This window comes from Rattus norvegicus, chromosome 5, assembly GCF_036323735.1.
Source record: "Rattus norvegicus strain BN/NHsdMcwi chromosome 5, GRCr8, whole genome shotgun sequence".
In the NCBI taxonomy this organism is placed as follows: Eukaryota; Metazoa; Chordata; class Mammalia; order Rodentia; family Muridae; genus Rattus; species Rattus norvegicus.
Genome location: NC_086023.1, coordinates 126,692,515 through 126,710,407, shown reverse-complemented (window position 1 = coordinate 126,710,407; position 17,893 = coordinate 126,692,515). Strand labels below are relative to the sequence as shown.

The 17,893-nt window shown below is 48.9% G+C and overlaps 1 protein-coding gene across 13 annotated transcripts in view; it reads left to right on the top strand.

Moving 5' to 3' along the window:
• Mroh7 (maestro heat-like repeat family member 7) overlaps nt 1-17,759 on the top strand; it is a 47,532-nt gene extending 29,773 nt beyond the window's left edge. For 12 of the 13 annotated variants that reach the window (XM_063287382.1, XM_039109549.2, XM_039109547.2 and 9 more), the window contains 10 exons: nt 147-337; nt 4,972-5,109; nt 5,968-6,082; nt 7,982-8,122; nt 8,732-8,911; nt 9,362-9,517; nt 10,172-10,294; nt 14,639-14,741; nt 16,776-16,838; nt 17,358-17,759. In XM_063287382.1, the coding sequence (XP_063143452.1) occupies nt 147-337; nt 4,972-5,109; nt 5,968-6,082; nt 7,982-8,122; nt 8,732-8,911; nt 9,362-9,517; nt 10,172-10,294; nt 14,639-14,741; nt 16,776-16,838; nt 17,358-17,602 (1,455 nt within the window). In that variant the 3' untranslated portion in view covers nt 17,603-17,759. Of the gene's footprint in view, nt 1-146; nt 338-4,971; nt 5,110-5,967; nt 6,083-7,981; nt 8,123-8,731; nt 8,912-9,361; nt 9,518-10,171; nt 10,295-14,638; nt 14,742-16,775; nt 16,839-17,357 lie in introns of those variants that run through there. The other variant, XM_063287385.1, reaches the window with a different exon arrangement.
• Nucleotides 17,760-17,893: the final 134 nt, after the last annotated feature.

The following is a 17,893-nucleotide window of genomic DNA, read 5'->3' as shown; positions in this document are numbered from 1 at the left end:
CCATCTGCCAGAGCGGGTAGGAGCCATTTTCTAGGCTGGATTAGAGAACCTTTAGTCTCAGTCTCTCAGAGCAATAAGCTAGGCTTCAGCCAGCAGCGCTGGGAGGATGGACTGGGTCAAGCCACTGGCCTCCCCTCCCCTCCTAGGCAGCCAGTGGCCTGTGTGAGCTCCTGTCCGTCAACAGCTGTGTGGGCCGTGTGAGGCGCATCTACCCTCAGCTGCTCCTGGCTCTGCTCATTCAGGTGCATTACCACATTGGCCTCAACTTACCCAGCCGTGTGGCTCCTCGAAAGGATTCCAAGGACGACATACAGCCTCCTCTCTTCGTACCTGTACGGTAGGCCCCTCGTCTCCAAACCCTGCTGTTCTTGCAGCAGAGAGGGCAGCAAAGGGCCCTCAAACATCTTATGTATAGACATTAATTCTAGCACCAGAAGAGGATGTAGAACATACCCCTCTTCCCTTTTTAAATAGGAGCTCATGTAGTCCAGGCTGGCCCCAAGCTTGCTGTGAAGCTGAGGATGATCTTGAACTTGGGATCCTCTTGTCCCCATCTCCTAGTCACTGAGCTTATAGGCGTGCACACTGTACCCAGTTGATTCTATGGATCAAACCTAGGGCTTTGTTCATTTTGGATAAGCATTCTCAACCAACTGAGCTACCCGCCTCCAACCCCTGCCACCAGAAACACATGTTATTTGAGCCACACGATGCTTCCATGACTGGTTCTCAAACCCTTTTCTGCATCCCACCACTCTGCTCAAATGGTGTGAAGGAATCAGTTGTCTGAGAACCTTTACCCCTTACTACCCCCAGAAGACACGCTTGTTATGTTAGATGTCTAGACCAGGCCCACCAATGTTCTTAATTACTCATTGGAATATAATGTATGCACACCAGGGGAAAAGAGACATTAAAATCAACTAACTCTCTTTTTCCTATCTTTACCCCAGATACCTTCCCAGAAGATAAGCAGATTTTTTTCAATGCCCTTTCGGGGTAGTTAGTGTAGCTGAGTCACATGGGTTTGTAGTCTGCCTTTTACACAGTGCTAGCCCGTGACACAGGTGCACATTCTCTCCTATCATGTATCAAGTCCTGGAGACCTTCATACATACAGCTGCCTCCTTTTTTTTGACAGCTGCAGAGCATCCTTACGTACAGAAACCCAGCTACCGTAATGTATGCAGCCCTCCTCCTGATTCGGGCACTCTTCTTGCTCTTTGCAATTGCAGATGGCACTGACATGAGCTCACTTGTGTAGATGCGTGTAATTGTATGTGTAGGATGGACTCCTGGGGGAGGGTGGAGCATCAGTGAGCTTCTGCATGGCGATACTAAAACGGTGCAGAAATGCATGGTGGAGAACATTCCTGACCAATGAGTGATGAAAGTGTAAACGAAGCACTAGTGAGCTGCTCTGCTGATAAAGTTGCTGCTGTCGAGCCAGAGTTCCATCCTCATGACCCCCATGGTGGGAGAGAAAGAAAGAGAGAGAGAGAGAGAGAGAGAGAGAGAGAGAGAGAGAGAGAGAGAAATTAGGTAAAATGTAGTAATTCCTGTCCCATTTACCAGTGTGCACAGAGGAAACTGTCACCAGTGCTCATGGCTTGTGCCAGTGCTTACATCCCCACATCTGTTCTAGGGCAGTGCACAGCAGAACATCTCTATCTTTGCTAATCTGTGTTGCAAAAGATGGATTTGTCTTTTTTTTTTTTGAGACAAAGTCTAAAAGGAGTCATGATTCTCCTGCCTCATATCTTGAGTGATAGGATGGCAGGGTTCTACCACCACACTGATGTGTTGAATGCAGGTGTTTGTGAGTGCGTGCATGTGTGTGCACACATATGTATGTGTGTGTGCACCCTTGCATATATGTGTGCACCCGTATATGGATATGTTTGCACATGAGTGTGTATGTGTATACATGTGTGTGCATGTATGTGTTTGTGTGTGTGTGCACCTGTACATGTGCATGTACACAAGTGTGTGCCCGTGTGTATGTGTGTGTGTGTGTGTGTGTGTGTGTGTGTGTGTGTGTGTGCTGGAGTTTTAGTTTTCATTTCTCTCATTTGAATGAAGGCATTTGTATTCCCATTTATGTGAGCAAGCTGCCCTTGCCCATTCATATAGGACTGCTGGGGATATTTTTTTTAGTAATTTTTTTTTCTTTTTCTTTTTTCTTTTTTTCGGAGCTGGGGACCGAACCCAGGGCCTTGTGGTTGCTAGGCAAGCGCTCTACCACTGAGCTAAATCCCCAACCCCGTAATTTGTTTTTTTAATTAATTTTTTCATTTTTCCTATTAATTTGGTGGAGAACTCATTGTATTAATAAAATCAACTATTGGTCATATTAAATTTGGTCACTTAACCTGTGATTTTTCTTTTCTTTTTTTTTTTTTTGTCATTCAAAAAGTTAAATGTTTTGCATGGTGGGCTCGTCACTTTCCCTTTCTTGTCCCTCTGTGTTGAACTTACAGAAGCATATTTAGAAGGACAAAGGACAAGCTGTGTGCATCTGGAGGCCTTAGATGGAGAGCGATCTGTCTGTCTATCTATCTATCTATCTATCTATCTATCTATCTATCTATCTATCTATTATTTATGCTCTGGTTTTGGTAATAACTTCTTGGCTGGTCTTTTCTTGCCCCCTAAGAGCTGGGTGGCTGATTTATGCCTAACTGCTGTGAATACTAATAGCCTGACACTCCACTAGAGAGACAGACACCCACCTGCCATCTGTGTGCCTGCTTTCAGCTCCCCCTGTGCTCACTGAGGCTGTTAGGTTCCTGGGAAACTGAGCAAGAAAGGAAGGGGTGCCACAGCCACAGGAGGAGGAAGAGCACAGAGGGAAGTGAGGAAGGTCATGATCTCCAAGAGAGGTTTTAGCTCAGTTAAGACACAGGGCCATTGGACCACTGGAAGGAAGACAGAGTGCCTACCTACCCATAGCCAAGGTGACAGTCCACCCTACGCCCAGCACAGGACAGCACATCCTCTCCACAGACCAGGGATAGCTCACCTATCCATAGTCCAGTGAGAGTTCACCCTTTCCACAGCACAGCATAGCCCACCCATCATACAGCATGGTATCAACTCACCCACGATCCAGTTCCAGCCCATCTTACCGTAGCATGGCAAAAACCCACCCTACCTTCAACACAGCCTGTGTGGTAGTAAAGGCAGAGGTGTCAAGTGCCAGGCTGATGGGACCAAAGGGCCCCAAGATGGCCCTTGGTGTAGAACAGTGTCCCTAAGAATGCATCCACCTGGAACCTGATTTGGAAGAGCAGTCTTTAAGGATGGAGTTACTCTAAGGAGATAAACTTGCACTAACTAGGTGGGTCCTGAATTCCATGCCATGGTCCTTGTGAGAAGAGCTGCTCAGGGATAGACTGGAGGTAGCTTTGGAGGAAAGAGAAGACGCAGTGCTTCTCCAAGCAAAGAAACTGGTGCACGAAGCAAAGGGTCTTCTCTTAGTATCTTCAGGGCTGCACAGGCTCTTGTATTTGAAAGTACTCCGTCACATGCCCTGCCTCTGGTATTTTGAGACAGGTCACTCTGGCTGTCCTTGACTTCGGTCCTTCTGCTTCTCCTTCCTGAGTGGTGGGATTGCAGGTGCCTGCCATCAAGTCAGTCTTAAAATTTGTCTTGAATCCCCCAAGCTAGCAGCTCTCAGGACCATGGGAGTTATGTCTACAAAGGGGTCTTGAGTTCTCCAAGTAAATGTTTATGTTTCTGGGGAGCGATTCCACCCATCATCTAGTAACAGTTTATAATCTCAGTTAAGAGCCTCTGGTGATGTTTGTCAGTGAAAGACTGAGTCTATCGGTGGTGGGTTTAGTGCTGTAGAGGCCGTGGGAGCGGAAGAATGGAGCAGATAAACAGGACAGACTAACGTCTCGTGCAAGAGCCAACTTTATTGAGAGCATCAGACAGTTTCTACTCCATGGGTTAAGAAAGATCACATGAGCAAAGTTCTCTTGAGTTCAAGCAGTATGCAATCACAAGGACAAGCTGCATGTATCAAAAACCTGCTTCCCACAGAGGTATATCCAGGATAATTTAAGCATTTACTTGAATACCAACAGTAAGCAATGCTGATTAACCTGAAGTAAACTCACTCCCATCCACAAGGAGCATGAAAACACAGTCCAAGAATAATTCTGTATCTTGAAGAAATGGAGGTCACAAGACTCTCGTTTTCTCCTGAGCACTTGGCATTCTCCTCACATGACTGTATTCTTGGACCATGTTCCAACACCAGTGGTTCCCCTAATACTGAAGAAGAGCCTCGAGTGTTGCAAGCAGCCTGATGTATGCTGCACACCATGAATACACGCCATGCTGCTCACACAAGGCCACCACTGCTAGAAACCTTTCTCAGAATGTAGCCCATCAGAATATGGCTAGTGACTTCCCACCTAAAGTGACAATAGTCTGGGTTAGTCATCCAATTGGTTTTTAAGGCAGCAGCAACCTCGAGGCTCCCCGAGCTCACTTTAAATCTCTGAGCTCTGCTCAGTTACCTGAGTGTGACAACTTCCCACGTCTTCTACTAGGCATCCAGATGGGAGGCTACGTGAAGGGTCCTCAGGCAAAAAGGGACTCAGGCGCCAACAGGAGAGCAGAGGGGACTGTCCCAGAGTCTGTCAAGATGGTTATGGCTTAATGGGACTGGAGAAGGGGAGAGGCAAGACATAGAGCACCAAGGAAGCCTGATGGGCCAGCTAGCTCCTCCGTTAAGCAAGTCCCCTGAAAGGGAGGGTGGAAGGGGATTTTGCCTCTGTTTCTTTTACTGTTCTGAGAGCAGCATGTTCCTTGTAAGGAGTCACCCTCTGTGGACCCAGTGCCCACTGCTAACAATAGTGAGGTGGAGGGGAGCTTGTGGGAATCGATGGTAGCATTGGCAAGAGGGTTTGAATAGAAGGTACACCATGGACAGGAGACTTTACCCCCTTGTCTTGGCAGCTGGATGGTGAAGGTGGTGAAAACCCTGCTACTGAAAATGGGCTGTTCTTACGAGTCTGCGTTTCTGGAGGAGCAGGGTGGCTGGGAGCTCATGGGGCAGGCAGAGAGCCACTACCGGGCAGTGTCCCTGCTGGCAAGGTGAGTGAGGTGCGGTACCTCAGTGGGGTAGGGTGGGGCAGCCTGGGACAGGGTGGACCCTCCAGATCTCCAAACAGACCTAGGCTTGCATCTCTGAATGATGGCTTTTTCCCCTCTCTCACTTCTTCTCTGCAGCTTGGGGAACACTGTCCTCTTAGTAGAGAGTAGAGGGCATCACTAGTGTGAAAAATGACATCCACTTTTGGGAGGCAGAGTTGGTTATAATGTTTCCTTGAGTTCATAGATCCCTGAAATGATGGCATTAACTCCTCTTTTTAGCCTGGTGGGGTGGCTTAGTGGGTAGACATTTGCTGCCAAGGCTGCAGACCTAAGTTCAGTTTGCTGGACCCACGTGATGGAAGGCAAAACCCAACTCTTACTAGTGTTCTCTGATCTCCACATGAGCGCTGTGGTGTGCACATCCACTCATGTACTCGTGCACACAAACTCAAATACACATGCATGCCCACTCACATACACATGCACACCCACTCACACATGCACACCCACTCACATACACATGCACACAAACTCAAATACACATGCATGCCCACTCACATACACATGCACACCCACTCACACATGTACACCCACTCACACATGCACACCCACTCAAATAAACATGTATGCCCACTCATGTACACATTCGAATTCACTCACACACACACACACACACACACACATACACACATACACACATACACACACACACACTCCCGTTCTCACAAGTGACTCTGAGCTAACCCCCTAGGGGAAAGGCTGGGGTCACAGAAACCCAGGTGACTCTGGCTGGCCAAGGTTTGCTGTGTCACCATCAGACCTCCAGCTGCTGGGACCTGAGGGTCTACTCCTCCCTAGGGCCATGGTTCACTACTCCTGCCAGGAGCTGTGTCGCATCCTCTACCTGCTCATCCCGCTCTTGGAGAGAGGCGATGAGAGACACAAGATCACAGCCACCGCCTTCTTTGTGGAGGTAGGTCCTGGGGCCCTGTGAACCTGGTGAGGTTTAGTCAGGGCCTTGAGTCACAGCCTGGTCATTTCTCCTGGGAAACAGCACTTTACACTTTCCAAAGTCTTTCCAGGACCTTCATTTCTCTTCAATATGAAGGTTCCGTGGCGTCTCCTCCTTTCCACCCTCCAAGACTCCCCCCCAAAACCCCAGGCACCCATTAACCTCTCCTGGGAACCACCAAGTGTCAGGCCCCAGAGATGCAACTGTGAACTCGACTTCACCCTGGCCTTGAGAAGAATATCCAGTTATAATGTGGGGTGTTAGAGCTGGGGGTAAGTCATGGGAGAATAGGAGACTGGAGGGAGGGGTCTCAGGGAGAGTGTCGTGAAGGAAGTGACATAATCAGAGTTAGTGTGGCAGGAAGTGCTGGGCAGGTTCAGGAGACCAGTCAGGAGTTGGGAAGGCCAGCGCAGAAGGGCAGTGCACACGCACAGCAGTGGCTGACATTTATTGAACACTTACTATCCTCCCCACTTGCTCTTGGAGCTTTCCAGTAGCTGATTACATCCTCCCTCCATCTAACCCTCCCTCAAATTTCATAACTTAGATACTAGTCCATGGCTCGATTCAGAGGAGGCAACTAAGGCCCCAATGGCAGATCCAGGGTTCAAATCCACACCTTTGGCTCTAACTCTTCCATGCCTCTCTCCCCCACTTCGTTTATTGTGGTAAAATCCAGTCCAGCATGGGCTACATTCAGACTGAGACCTTATCTCAAAAGCTAACTTCATTATCGACACTATATAGGAGATGTGGCTCCCTAGTAGAGGGCTTGCTTGGCACATGTAAGGCTCTGGGTCTGATTTCCAACATTGTAAGTAAAAAAGATAGAAGTTACTTTTCTGTGCCTCAGACCTGGTCCACAGCTTGGTGTATAGCAGGCCTGAGTAGCTGTGGTGGACATGCAGAAGCCAGCAGGTCCTTCCTCCCTCCCCTCTCCTCTGATTAGCTGGTGGCCCTGCCCTCTTCACCAGCTTCTCTTGTCCCCAGTACTCTCATGTCCTAGACATGGTTCTCCATGGTAGCAGTGGCTGTCAGCCATGGAAATAGAGAGACAGTGAGAACCAAATCCTATTGGTTGCAGAAGGAAGGGAGGGTATAAGGCAGAAAATGGGTGCTGATGATGGCGCTAACCCCACAATGGGGACACGGAACAGGAGCAGTCTTCATAAGGGGAGGAGCCAAATTCTGTCTTGGACTTGATTCATCTAACAGACACATGTTCCACCCCAAGGCTTAGGTTGAGTGATGGCTCAAAGAGAATTGGCCGAGTTTCCGTTCTGTAGGAAGTCCCTGGATGTCTACAGGGACAGGAGGGCAGATTGAGTGCTGAGGTTCCTAGTTGCTATGACAGGAATATGCCCAGAGTTTCTGAGAGTCAGGGAGGAGAGTTGAACCTGGGGCAGAATTTTGAAAGGAGCCATGCAAGGTATAGGAGTGAGAGTATATGTGGCTGCCCTAGTGTAAGGGGGTCCTGCTAGTGCTGCCCTAGCATAAGGGGGTCCTGATAGCACAGAAGGAATGAACTGGCCTGGTCATGGGGGAATGATCAAAAATGGTGGGCTAGTGTAGGTGTGTGGTCAGCAGGGTATACAAAGAATGAGGGAGGCCAGAGGAGTAGGTGGGGCCAGGAGCTGGGTTATGGGGGAGAGAGAGAGAGAGAGAGAGAGAGAGAGAGGAGTGGGGAGAGTGGGGGAGAGCGCTTTGGCATTCCCGTTATTTTCTGATGAATATTAAGTGGAAACCACTAGCAAAAAGTTTTCCAAGCCCACAGACTGGGGAGGTGGAGTCTCGGAGTCCCAGGGAGATAGTGGGCCATACACCCCTCAGCTCAGGAGTCAATGCCATCTGCTCTCTCAGCTGTTCCGCATGGAGCAGGTGCGTCGCATCCCTGAGGAATACTCCTTGGGGCGGATGGTAGAAGGCCTGAGTCACCGTGACCCCATCATGAAAGTGCTGTCTATCCGGGGCCTGGTCATCCTGGCACGCAGGTCTGAGAAGGTGAGTGGAGGGGTGAGGAAAGCCAAGCCCTGCCAGCTCCTGGGCTGTTCTGCTGTTAGAGTCTCTCAGAGGCTGGTTGTGGCTGGAGTCTGAGCCTATCTCTTCTTGCCTCAGTGGTCCCATCTATAAAATACCTTTGCCATCACAGTCCTACGCATGGTAGTGTTTCTCAACACCTCCTTATCTAGGTTTCGCACAGTGCCCCTATAGGCCATGTGTAGAATGGCATCCAGAAGGGTGGTTTAGGCTTAGCATTGTAGAAACTGCCCCTTTTTCTCTACTAGGTACCCTTGCAGCTTGTGACACAGCTGGGATGAAGGGGTAACATGGACTCAGATGGCTAACTTGTGACGTAGAGTATCATCCACCTGGGGCCAGTAGAGGGGATAAGCCTCCAGCAACCCAGCCAGAGGGAATCAGGGAGACAAAAGAAGGCTTAGGGAACGGCAGGAGGTGGAGGGAGAGAGTTCAGAATAGATAGCAAGGTACGGGCAGGGCGTGGAGGTGAAGATAGAGTTGGGCCGCCCAGGTCTTCTTGGTGAATGGGGGACTGGCTCTCCTGTCTACTGGTCCAGGCAGAACATGCTTCTCCGTGCTTCATTCCCACAGATGACCAAGGTGCAGGGCCTGCTGCCTTCCATGGTGAAGAGCCTGAAGAACATGGACGGGGTGCTGGTGATGGAGGCTGTCCATGACCTCAAAACCATCTTCAAGGGGCAGGCCAAGAAGCTAACAGACAACTCAGTCTACATAGAGATGCTGCAGACCCTGCTGCCTCACTTCATTGATGTAAGGCATTGGGAGTGAGTAAGGGAGGGCCAGTCATTGCCTGGGTATTGCCCATCTCCTCCTTCACAAATGGGGCCTGGGCAGAGCTGGTTCAGAGTAGAGGAAGGGGCACCTCAACCCAGCTGCTTCTCCAGGAGGGAGCTCCTTAGTGATCTTTTCCCAGAGAAGGTGGACTTACAGCCACTGGTTAGCCTAGTGGAGCACTTTTTGGCAGTCCCACCGAGGGGGACATTTTCCCAGTTGACACATCTTTAAAATATTGGGGCCTGGGTAGACAGAATGGTGAGCTAAGTGAGGAGGGAGCTGGCCCACATCAGCCCCACCAGGCAGCCTGGGCTCTTCTCTGTCTTTGTGACAAGAAGGTCCTTTGAATGAGGGAAAAGAAGGCTGTGGTGCCTCCTCCTGGATGAGAGGGCCCCCATCCCACCCTGAGCTTCCTGTTTGTCCCAGGCAAGAGAAACAGTGCGGACTTCCTGCATCAACACATACGGGAAAGTGGTTAAGAAGCTCCGGATGCCCCGCACCCAAGCCATGGAGGAGCAGCTGACCAGCACGCTGATGCCCCTGCTATTCATCATACAGGAGGGCAATGCCAAAGTGAGCCAGGTGAGAGCGGAAGAGCTGTCAGGTCCTGAAGGACACCTCCTCTATAGAGCCAAGCCAGCATTGGGGCCTCCATGGAAAGCTGGTATTTAGTCTGGCCGGGTGTGCTCTCTAGAGGCATCTTGGACAGAGCCCCCCTTCAAATAGCTAACTTCGCTTGTACCTTTTCTTCATTTACTGTGTGTGTATGTGTAAATGCATGCATGTATGTGTATATGTATGAATGTGTATATGTGTATGTGTGCATGCATGTATGTATGTACGTACGTGTGTATGGTGTGTATGCATGTATGTATCTATGTCTGTGTATGTATGTATGCATGTTGCATTTATGTATGTGCAATACTGAGGATTGAACTTTAGCTAGGCTTTGTGCATGTAAGGCCAACACTACCACTGAGCTACAGTGCTTCTATTTGCACCTTTCAAACAGGAATTGGTTTTCCAAAATCCAATTAAAGAAATTGTGTGGTGGTGGTGGTGGTGGTGTTCTCTTTCCAGAGCGACATGGGCTCTGGGACCTGAACTCAGGCTGCCAGGATTGAGTGCTAAGCACCTTTACCTGCTGAACCATCTCATCAGCTCCCAAATTCACTTTTTAAAGCATTTCCCCCTGGAATTCCACACTGCTGGTATTTTCTTCCTATTGGTCTGCAGAAATGTGTGAAGACCCTTTTCCGATGCTCTTCCTTCATGAACTGGGAGTTGCCAAAAAGGGCTTACAGCCAGAAGCCCTGGGACAACCAGCAGCAGACAGTGACCAAAATTTGCAAGTATCTGGTGAGTGCTTCCTGTGTGTTCGCTGACTTTCGATCCAGACTCTGCCTGCCTGGTGGTTCATATCACTTCCTACAAGCTATTGGGTCTTGAACATCTGTCTCTATCTCTCACTTCTCATCTAGGATTCCCCTCTGAATCACTCCATACCTTCAATGGCTACCACGCTGCTGGAGATCTGTCTGTCTGTCTGTCTGTCTGTCTGTCTGTCTATTATCTATCTACCAATCTACTCGTCTTCCTACATATTTATATCTATCTATCTATCTATCTATCTATCTATCTATCTATCTATCATCTATCTCTCTAGATATCAATCATCTATTTGGACTCTCTCTGTACTCCACTCATCCCTGTGTGTGTGTGGGTTGGGGGGTTAGGTAGGGACTGAATCCATAAGCTCATGTGTGTCAGGCAAGTACTCAGTCACTGAATTATAGCTCCAGCCTGTCTATACTGTATCTTCTGTCTAAAGTGTTTTCCTTTCTTTTCCATTTTTAATTTTTTTTGTGTGTGTTTTATTTTGTGTTGTTGAGGTAAAGTTTCTCTGCATAGCCCCTGACTGTTCTGGAACTCCCTCTGTAGACCAGGCTAACCTCAAACTCACAGAGACCTACCTGCTTCTGTCTCCCAAGTACTGGGATTAAAGGTTTGCACCACCAACTCCTGGCCTTTTTAAACTTTTTGAGAAATGGTCTTACTATGTATCTCAACCAGGCCTGGAACTCAGTGTATAGCCCAGGCTGGCCTTGAATTCACAGTAATCCTCTTGTCTTAGCATCCTGAGCACTTAGATTATAGGTTTGTACCACCACGCCTGGCTTCTGGCTCCCTTTTCTACAATAGAAATTTCCATGCAGTGTCGAACAGACAGGAGTCTTATCAGGATGTCTACAGGGTGGAGGTGCTGGGGGAGGGGCTTGGGGGTGCTGGGAAAGCTGAGTGCTCACCTGGTCAGGGTAATTTGCAGTGGCCTCAGAATGGCTTGGGAGGTGCTCTGTGCTGAGGAATGGCATTTGTGGTCATTGACCTCATATTGCTCAGTGATCTCTGTGATAGCTAAGCAGGAAGTGAGCCACATACACTGTGAAGGTGTCATTGTGGGTCATTGAACACCTTGGGGAGGTGTGCCATCTATTCCTACTCTCCCCTCCCTCCCTGTTGTCATGGGACCTGGGAGATTACTGTTTAGGGGGAGAGGGTTCAGGAGAGAGTCCTGATGGCATCAGACCCTGTGGGAGAAAGGGGTGGAGGGAAGGAGAAGGGAGGGGAAGGGAGGGGAAGGGAGGGGAGGGAAAGGGAAAGGAGGGGAAGATAAGGGAGGATAAGGGAGGGGAAGGGAAGGGAGGGGAAGGGAGGGTGAGGAGAAGGAAGGGGTGAGGAGGGAAGAGAAGGGAAGGTGAGGAGAGGGGAGGGCGCGGGCCGCAGAGGATAATGTGGAGCTACGATAGGGTTGCAGGGAGTTCTCAGACAATCCTATACCATTTTTTTCCAACCTGGAGTCAGAGACCAGGGCTCAGGTCATTTTTGTTTTGTCGTTGAGACAGGATCTCACTACAATTGTCCAGGAAGTCCTTGAACTCTTCAGAATTGAGTGATCTTAGCTTCCTAGACAGCTGGGGTCACATGCCTGCATAGCTGAGGTTAGATCTTTATACTTTAGGATCTATCTGTAGCTGGGTCCCAGGCATGATAAAAAAAGGGACGTGACCTTGGCCCAGGCAGTTTTCAGCCTAGCCTGGGAATGAAATGAGACCTGGATGGCTACCAATCCAACATGAATGTCCAGAGGAACAGATGGCCATCAGACTAAGCAGAAGGCCAGACGCCCCTGCGGACTTGTGGTCTCTGTAACCAGCACCCACTGTTACTGTAAAGTGATGACTTTACAGAGGGAACAGGAAGTGTCAAGAAGTGTTTGCTAGGACCATTAATTCAAATACCTGCACTGGCTGGTCACCTCGGTGACATGAGTGTTGTGGGAGCAAGGAAAACCACACCTCATCAAAGGCAGGAGCAGAGAGCAAAGGCTCACCAACATGGGCCCCTCTTGCCACAAGAAAAGCTAGAAACCTACAATTTTTTTTACAAGGTATTAACACTCAATTAAACTTTTTAAAAAGTATTCTTTGAGGGCTTTTGAGGCAGCGGATAGCTCAACTGGTAAAACACTGGTTTTGCAAACCCCTGGGCCTGACTCAGTTCAAGCTCCCAGAACCCATGTAACAACAAACCAACAGCAACAGCAGCAGCTGCCTGGTGAGGTGATACACGTTTGTACTCTCAGCACTGGGGAGGCTGAGACAGCAAGGTCTGGGACTCACTGGAAAAGCAGCCTAGCTTACATGACAAGCTCTGGGCCAGTGAGAGACTTCATCTCAAAAAACCTACGGGAGAGGACCCAAAGGACAGCAGCAGAGGTCATCCTTGGGCCTCCTTGTACACGCACCGACATATCTGATTTTTTTGCTTCCTTTTCTGCAATAGAATTTCCCAGGCAGTACTCCTAATGACAGAGTACTCCTGTATATGTCTGTGCACAGCCCCCAACCCCTGTACATACATTCACTCTTACGAACACAAAATAAAGCACTGGGTTAAGCTGGGTATAACCCTTGCACTTGAGAGGCTGAGGCAGGAGGACTGCTATGAGTCTGAGGCCACCTTGTGCTATAGAGTAAGACTGTCAGAAAAAAGAAAACCCATATAAAAACATCATCGTGCCAGGCACTGCTCTGTAGACTTTGGGTTGTGACTGTTGGTTTGTGACATCCATGGCCAATCCTACAGAATCTCACTTTCTTCTTTGCTTTTGTGGCCATTAATAGCTCTGTTCACAAAAAATGTTAACTTCCAGGCTGAGTACAGCTGCTCAGTTAGAGTAATCAGCCTACTAGACATGAGACCCTCAGCCCGACCCTTCGCTCCTTATAAACCCAGCTTGGTGGTGTGTATGGTGCTGCCTACAGTAAGCCAGCTCGGCCTACATGAAACCCTGTCTCAAAAAAAACTATGAGGAGGTTAACCTCTAGTTGTAGTTTTAAGAAGGGACTGGTGACTTACTGTTGATTATGTAATCAGCTATAGTTCCTACATTTATTTATTTAGCACAGTGATTCTCAACCTTCCTAATACTGCGACCCTTTTACACAGTCCCTCATGTGTGGTAACCTCCAACCACAAAATTATTTTCATTGTTACTTCATTGCTGTAATTTTGCTACTGTTACAATTCATAATGTAAATATCTGTGTTTCCCAATGGTCTTAGGCCACCCTGGGGTCCTTTGATCCCTAAAGGGATAATGATCTACGGGGTGAGAATAGTTGATCCGCCAGTTCCTGGCCACCAGCCCCAGTACAAGCTCTTAGGAGTCCGAGCTGAGTGAACGTTTTCCTTAGCTTGGAAGAGCTCCATGCACAATGGTTTGAAAGGGTGTAGACACTTACAAGCTAAGGTTCCGGGTGCCATGGCTGAGGATGGGCAGGATGCTGCAGAAGCTTGACGGATGAGTGTCCCTGAGGGTCATGGAAGGCTTCAGTAGGAGGTGGCATCTGAACCGAGGCTTGAAAGATGGGAGGCAGTTTATCAGGTGGAGAGGGGAGGGTACTCTAAACAGTAGTCGTCCCCATACAGGGCATAGAGCGGGCTGTGGCAGGCCATGTCCTTGCTGCAGAGCATTGTGGGTATAACAGTGGAGGCTGTGAAGGGAGCTGTCAGACTCAGTTAGATGGGAAAGTTTGCCTGCCACTCCTGGGAGTTCAGACCTGGGCCTTGACCCGCAGAGGTTGTCAGCAGGAAAGCAAGCAGCTTAGTTTTCTTTTTCTCCCAGCATCCTCTTAGCTGAACAACTGCTCCTAGTTCTCTGCACCAGAGCCCCCGGAGTTCTGTCAGGTTCTCTTACACAAAGCACTCTTTGTCATGCCACTCATGAATGAGTGTTAGCATCCTAGCTCCCAGGGTAAGAGGATGCTTCATTTGGCTTTTAAGACTCTTCTTTCCTCCTGCTTATCCCCATTGTTCTGCAGCTCCAGTCTTTCATCCTGGCCAGCCCAGTTTCCCTTTGCCTGCAATTCACCCATGCCATCTCTGGTGGGGATCTGTACTGTGGAACTTTTCCTCCATTACATCAGGGAGATGGGTTGATAGGAGACCCAGGGATGGTGTGCCATTAGAAGTGATGATTGTGGTTAGATAAAAAGGTAAAGTCTCACGGGACCTTCTGGGCAAAGATCTGTGCAGTGAGGATGTTTAAGTGTCGGAATCTGTACGGAGCTTACAGGCAGAAGAGTTGCCCCAAGCTCTGAGGTAGTGGGCCCAGCACATTGGGTGTTTCTCTTTGCTCTAGGTGAGCTCTCACCGAGACAGCATCTTCACTTTCCTCAGCCAGAGCCTGGAGTATGCCAAGAATTCACGGGCCTCCCTCCGGAAGTCCTCTGTTATCTTCATAGGTAATCTGTTTTGACATAACAAGTCCTGTCACCGAACCTCTGCCTGTGGTCCTGTCTGACTTTCTCATAATTCCAATATCTGGGGCAAAGATCAGTTATAGATTCTCTTTGCTTAGGATTCTTCATAAGACCCTTCTGATGGCATCTGGGGCTGCCTCTCCCACCCCAAGATACTACATTCATTATGTTATAATTTCATTCTCCCTTGTCCAAATAATCACTGTCCCTTCACCAGAGTCAGAGAGGCCTGGAGGTGATGACTTCTGTAATATAATTCTTTTAGTATATATTTTAAATTCACTTGCTCTTTCTCAAACTCCATTCACCCATCCACTCATCCATCCACCCACCCACCCATCCACCCACCCATCTACCCATCCACCCATCCATCCATCCATCCATCCATTCCCCATCTACCCTCCCACAAAATCCACTCTCCCATCCTTTTATCTACCTGTCCACCTCTCTGTCCATCATCTACCATCTATCCATCCACCCATCCGACCACTTACTGACCCATCTATCAGTTTGTACACTCCCTCATCCATCCACACTCCCACCACCCCTTCATTGGTTTATTGAGCTGATGGAGTGAGTAGGAGTGGGGTGTAGAGGATTGGGGGTGTGACTGCTAACATGACCGACGCCGGGAGAGAGGAGCAAGGCCAAGGACACATGGCATATCTCTGAACTAAGGGGCTAGTCAGAGGCAGCCCCTCACATGCTCATTTCTTTCAATTTTGCTCTAAGCCAACAACATCTAAAAACATTAATGTTTAACACCTAATGCCAAGGCCTGTGCCCACCTCTGCCTTTAGTCAGCTTCTGGAACAATGTAGAACTTCTTACCTCCTTTGGGACACAGATCTCTTGTGAGGCTCAGAAGAAAATTACACTTTGTCTAGAAAATGTATATATACATTAATTTTGCATAGAAATTTAGGATCCTCAGAAAGTCCCCCCACTCCAGAATGGATACCAAATTAAGAAATTTATCATCTTGTGGGAGAAAGGAGGCCTGGAGATGTCGATTAGCATCTTGGCATGCATTAAACCCTGAGTTCAATCCTCAGACCCCCAAACATATGTAAATATATGATTCATAAGTCAAAAGTAGGGCTGGAGAGATGGCTCAGTGGTTAAGAGCACTGACTGCTCTTCCAGAGATCCTGAGTTCAAATCCCAGCAACCACATGGTGGCTCACAACCATCTGTAATGGAATCCTCTCCTTGTGTGTTGAAGACAGTGACAGTGTACTCATAAAATAAACAATAAAAAATACGTTTAAAAAATAAATCAAAAGTAAAGTAAAAACCAGCGTATACAGACCCAGTGTATATACAGACTCAGTGTATACAGACCCAGTTTTTACAGGCCCGGTGTATATAGACCCTGCGTATATAGCTAGTAAGTCACTGAGACTCTGAGATACTCTAGGCAAGGCTCAGCCTGGGTCAGGGTCAGAAAGGATTTCATGGAGAGCCACTTTCTGAATGGAACATCCAAAGACAAACAGGAATTCCCCAGGAAAATACAGGAGTAAAGGCTTGCTGGGAGGGGTAGGGTATAGGCAGGACCCAGACACCATGGGAGGCAGGTACATAGAGCAGGGACAGTGGGAACTGAAGATGTCCTGTGTCTGAGAGCCATCAGGATAGCTCCTTGATTAGAGCCTCCGCACCTCAGAGATTCCCTAGTAGCTGTGCCTGGCAGATGCACAAGACTGGCAACTCAGATGCCCTGGGGAAATGGGACAGGGAGGCAGGACTTTTCCCCATCACAGACAAGGAGGCTAAGGCCTGGGCTAGAGTGACACTGATGATCAGCTGCATCCAGGATCTGTGCTGTCTTGGTTTGCTCCTGCCCACTGGACCAACAACCTTTCTGGGACTCCTGTTGGGAGTCTGCCCTCAGGTCATAGTGAAGCCTGCCTTTCAGGCCCTCATTTAAGGAGCAGGTAGATTCTCTGAGGTCATCTGGTCCAAGAGTGGGAGGAGCAGGTATCAAATGCCTTCACCTCTTGGATTATCCAGGGTCCCTGGTCCCCTGCATGGAGAACATGATAACTGAGGAGCGGCTGAATGAAGTGAAAGCTAGTAAGTCACGACCTGGGTTGGCAAGATGCTGAGGGAGTGGGATCCTGAGCAGAACCACAGTGGGTAACAGGAAAGCAGAATCGTTGTGTGTTAGGGCAAGAGTCTTAGCTGTGCTAAGGTTTATCTACAGTGAGTGCAGTGTTAACTACTGTGGGAGTCACCCAGAGGCAGCATGCACAGAACCCTGGGGAGCTTGTAACCTCACTAAGCAAATGAGGCTCAAAAACAAGGCCCCAAACCATTTAGTGCAGGGTGTGCAGTTTAAATGCTTAAGAGGGCACACGTTCATTTTGCCACCGAGACAGCTGATGGGAGGTAGGCTGGGGAAATCCAGGAAGGCTTCCTATATGAGGTGGAATTTTCATACAGGCTTTGAAAGATACGGCAATCTGGAGGGCTGGGGAAGTGCTTCAGAAGGTGTCTAAGCCAAAGCTAGGAGGTGGGAAGAAAGGCTGGGTTCTGATCTCTTCCTAGGGAGGACCTTTGTCTAAACAATCTCTTTCTCTTCCTCCAACCCAGCTCTGGATATCTCGAGACACGATCCAGAAGCATCCGTGTGTATCTATGCAGCCCAGGCCCAGGATCAAATTATGGCCAGTTGCTGGCGGAACTCTTGGCCACTGCCATATGGGGATTCATGGGTGTGTGACCCATCCAGTACACACCGCTGGAGCTCCAGCTGTGAGAACCTGCCCACTTCCCACCAACGGCGCTCCTGGATCATGCAGGCGTTGGCCTCCTGGAAGATGTCTCTGAAGCAGTGACAAAAGCCCCAACTGGATCTCTGTTAGACACTGTGTGGTCAACCTCTCCATCCAGATGGCTTCCTCACAAGAGATCCCCCGAGCCCCTGTATAGCCCTCACTCTGACAAGTCTGGGAAAAGAGCATGGCCTTCATGTGCTGATTCACTTGACAGTTACAGATGTGTGCTGGCTGTTTTGTTCACTTTGTATCATGGGAGGCTGAGGCTCAGAGTAGTGAAGTGCGTTGACCAAAGCTACTCGGGGGGTCACCTGGACATCTTAGTCTCCCCTTCCCTGGTGATAAGAGCAC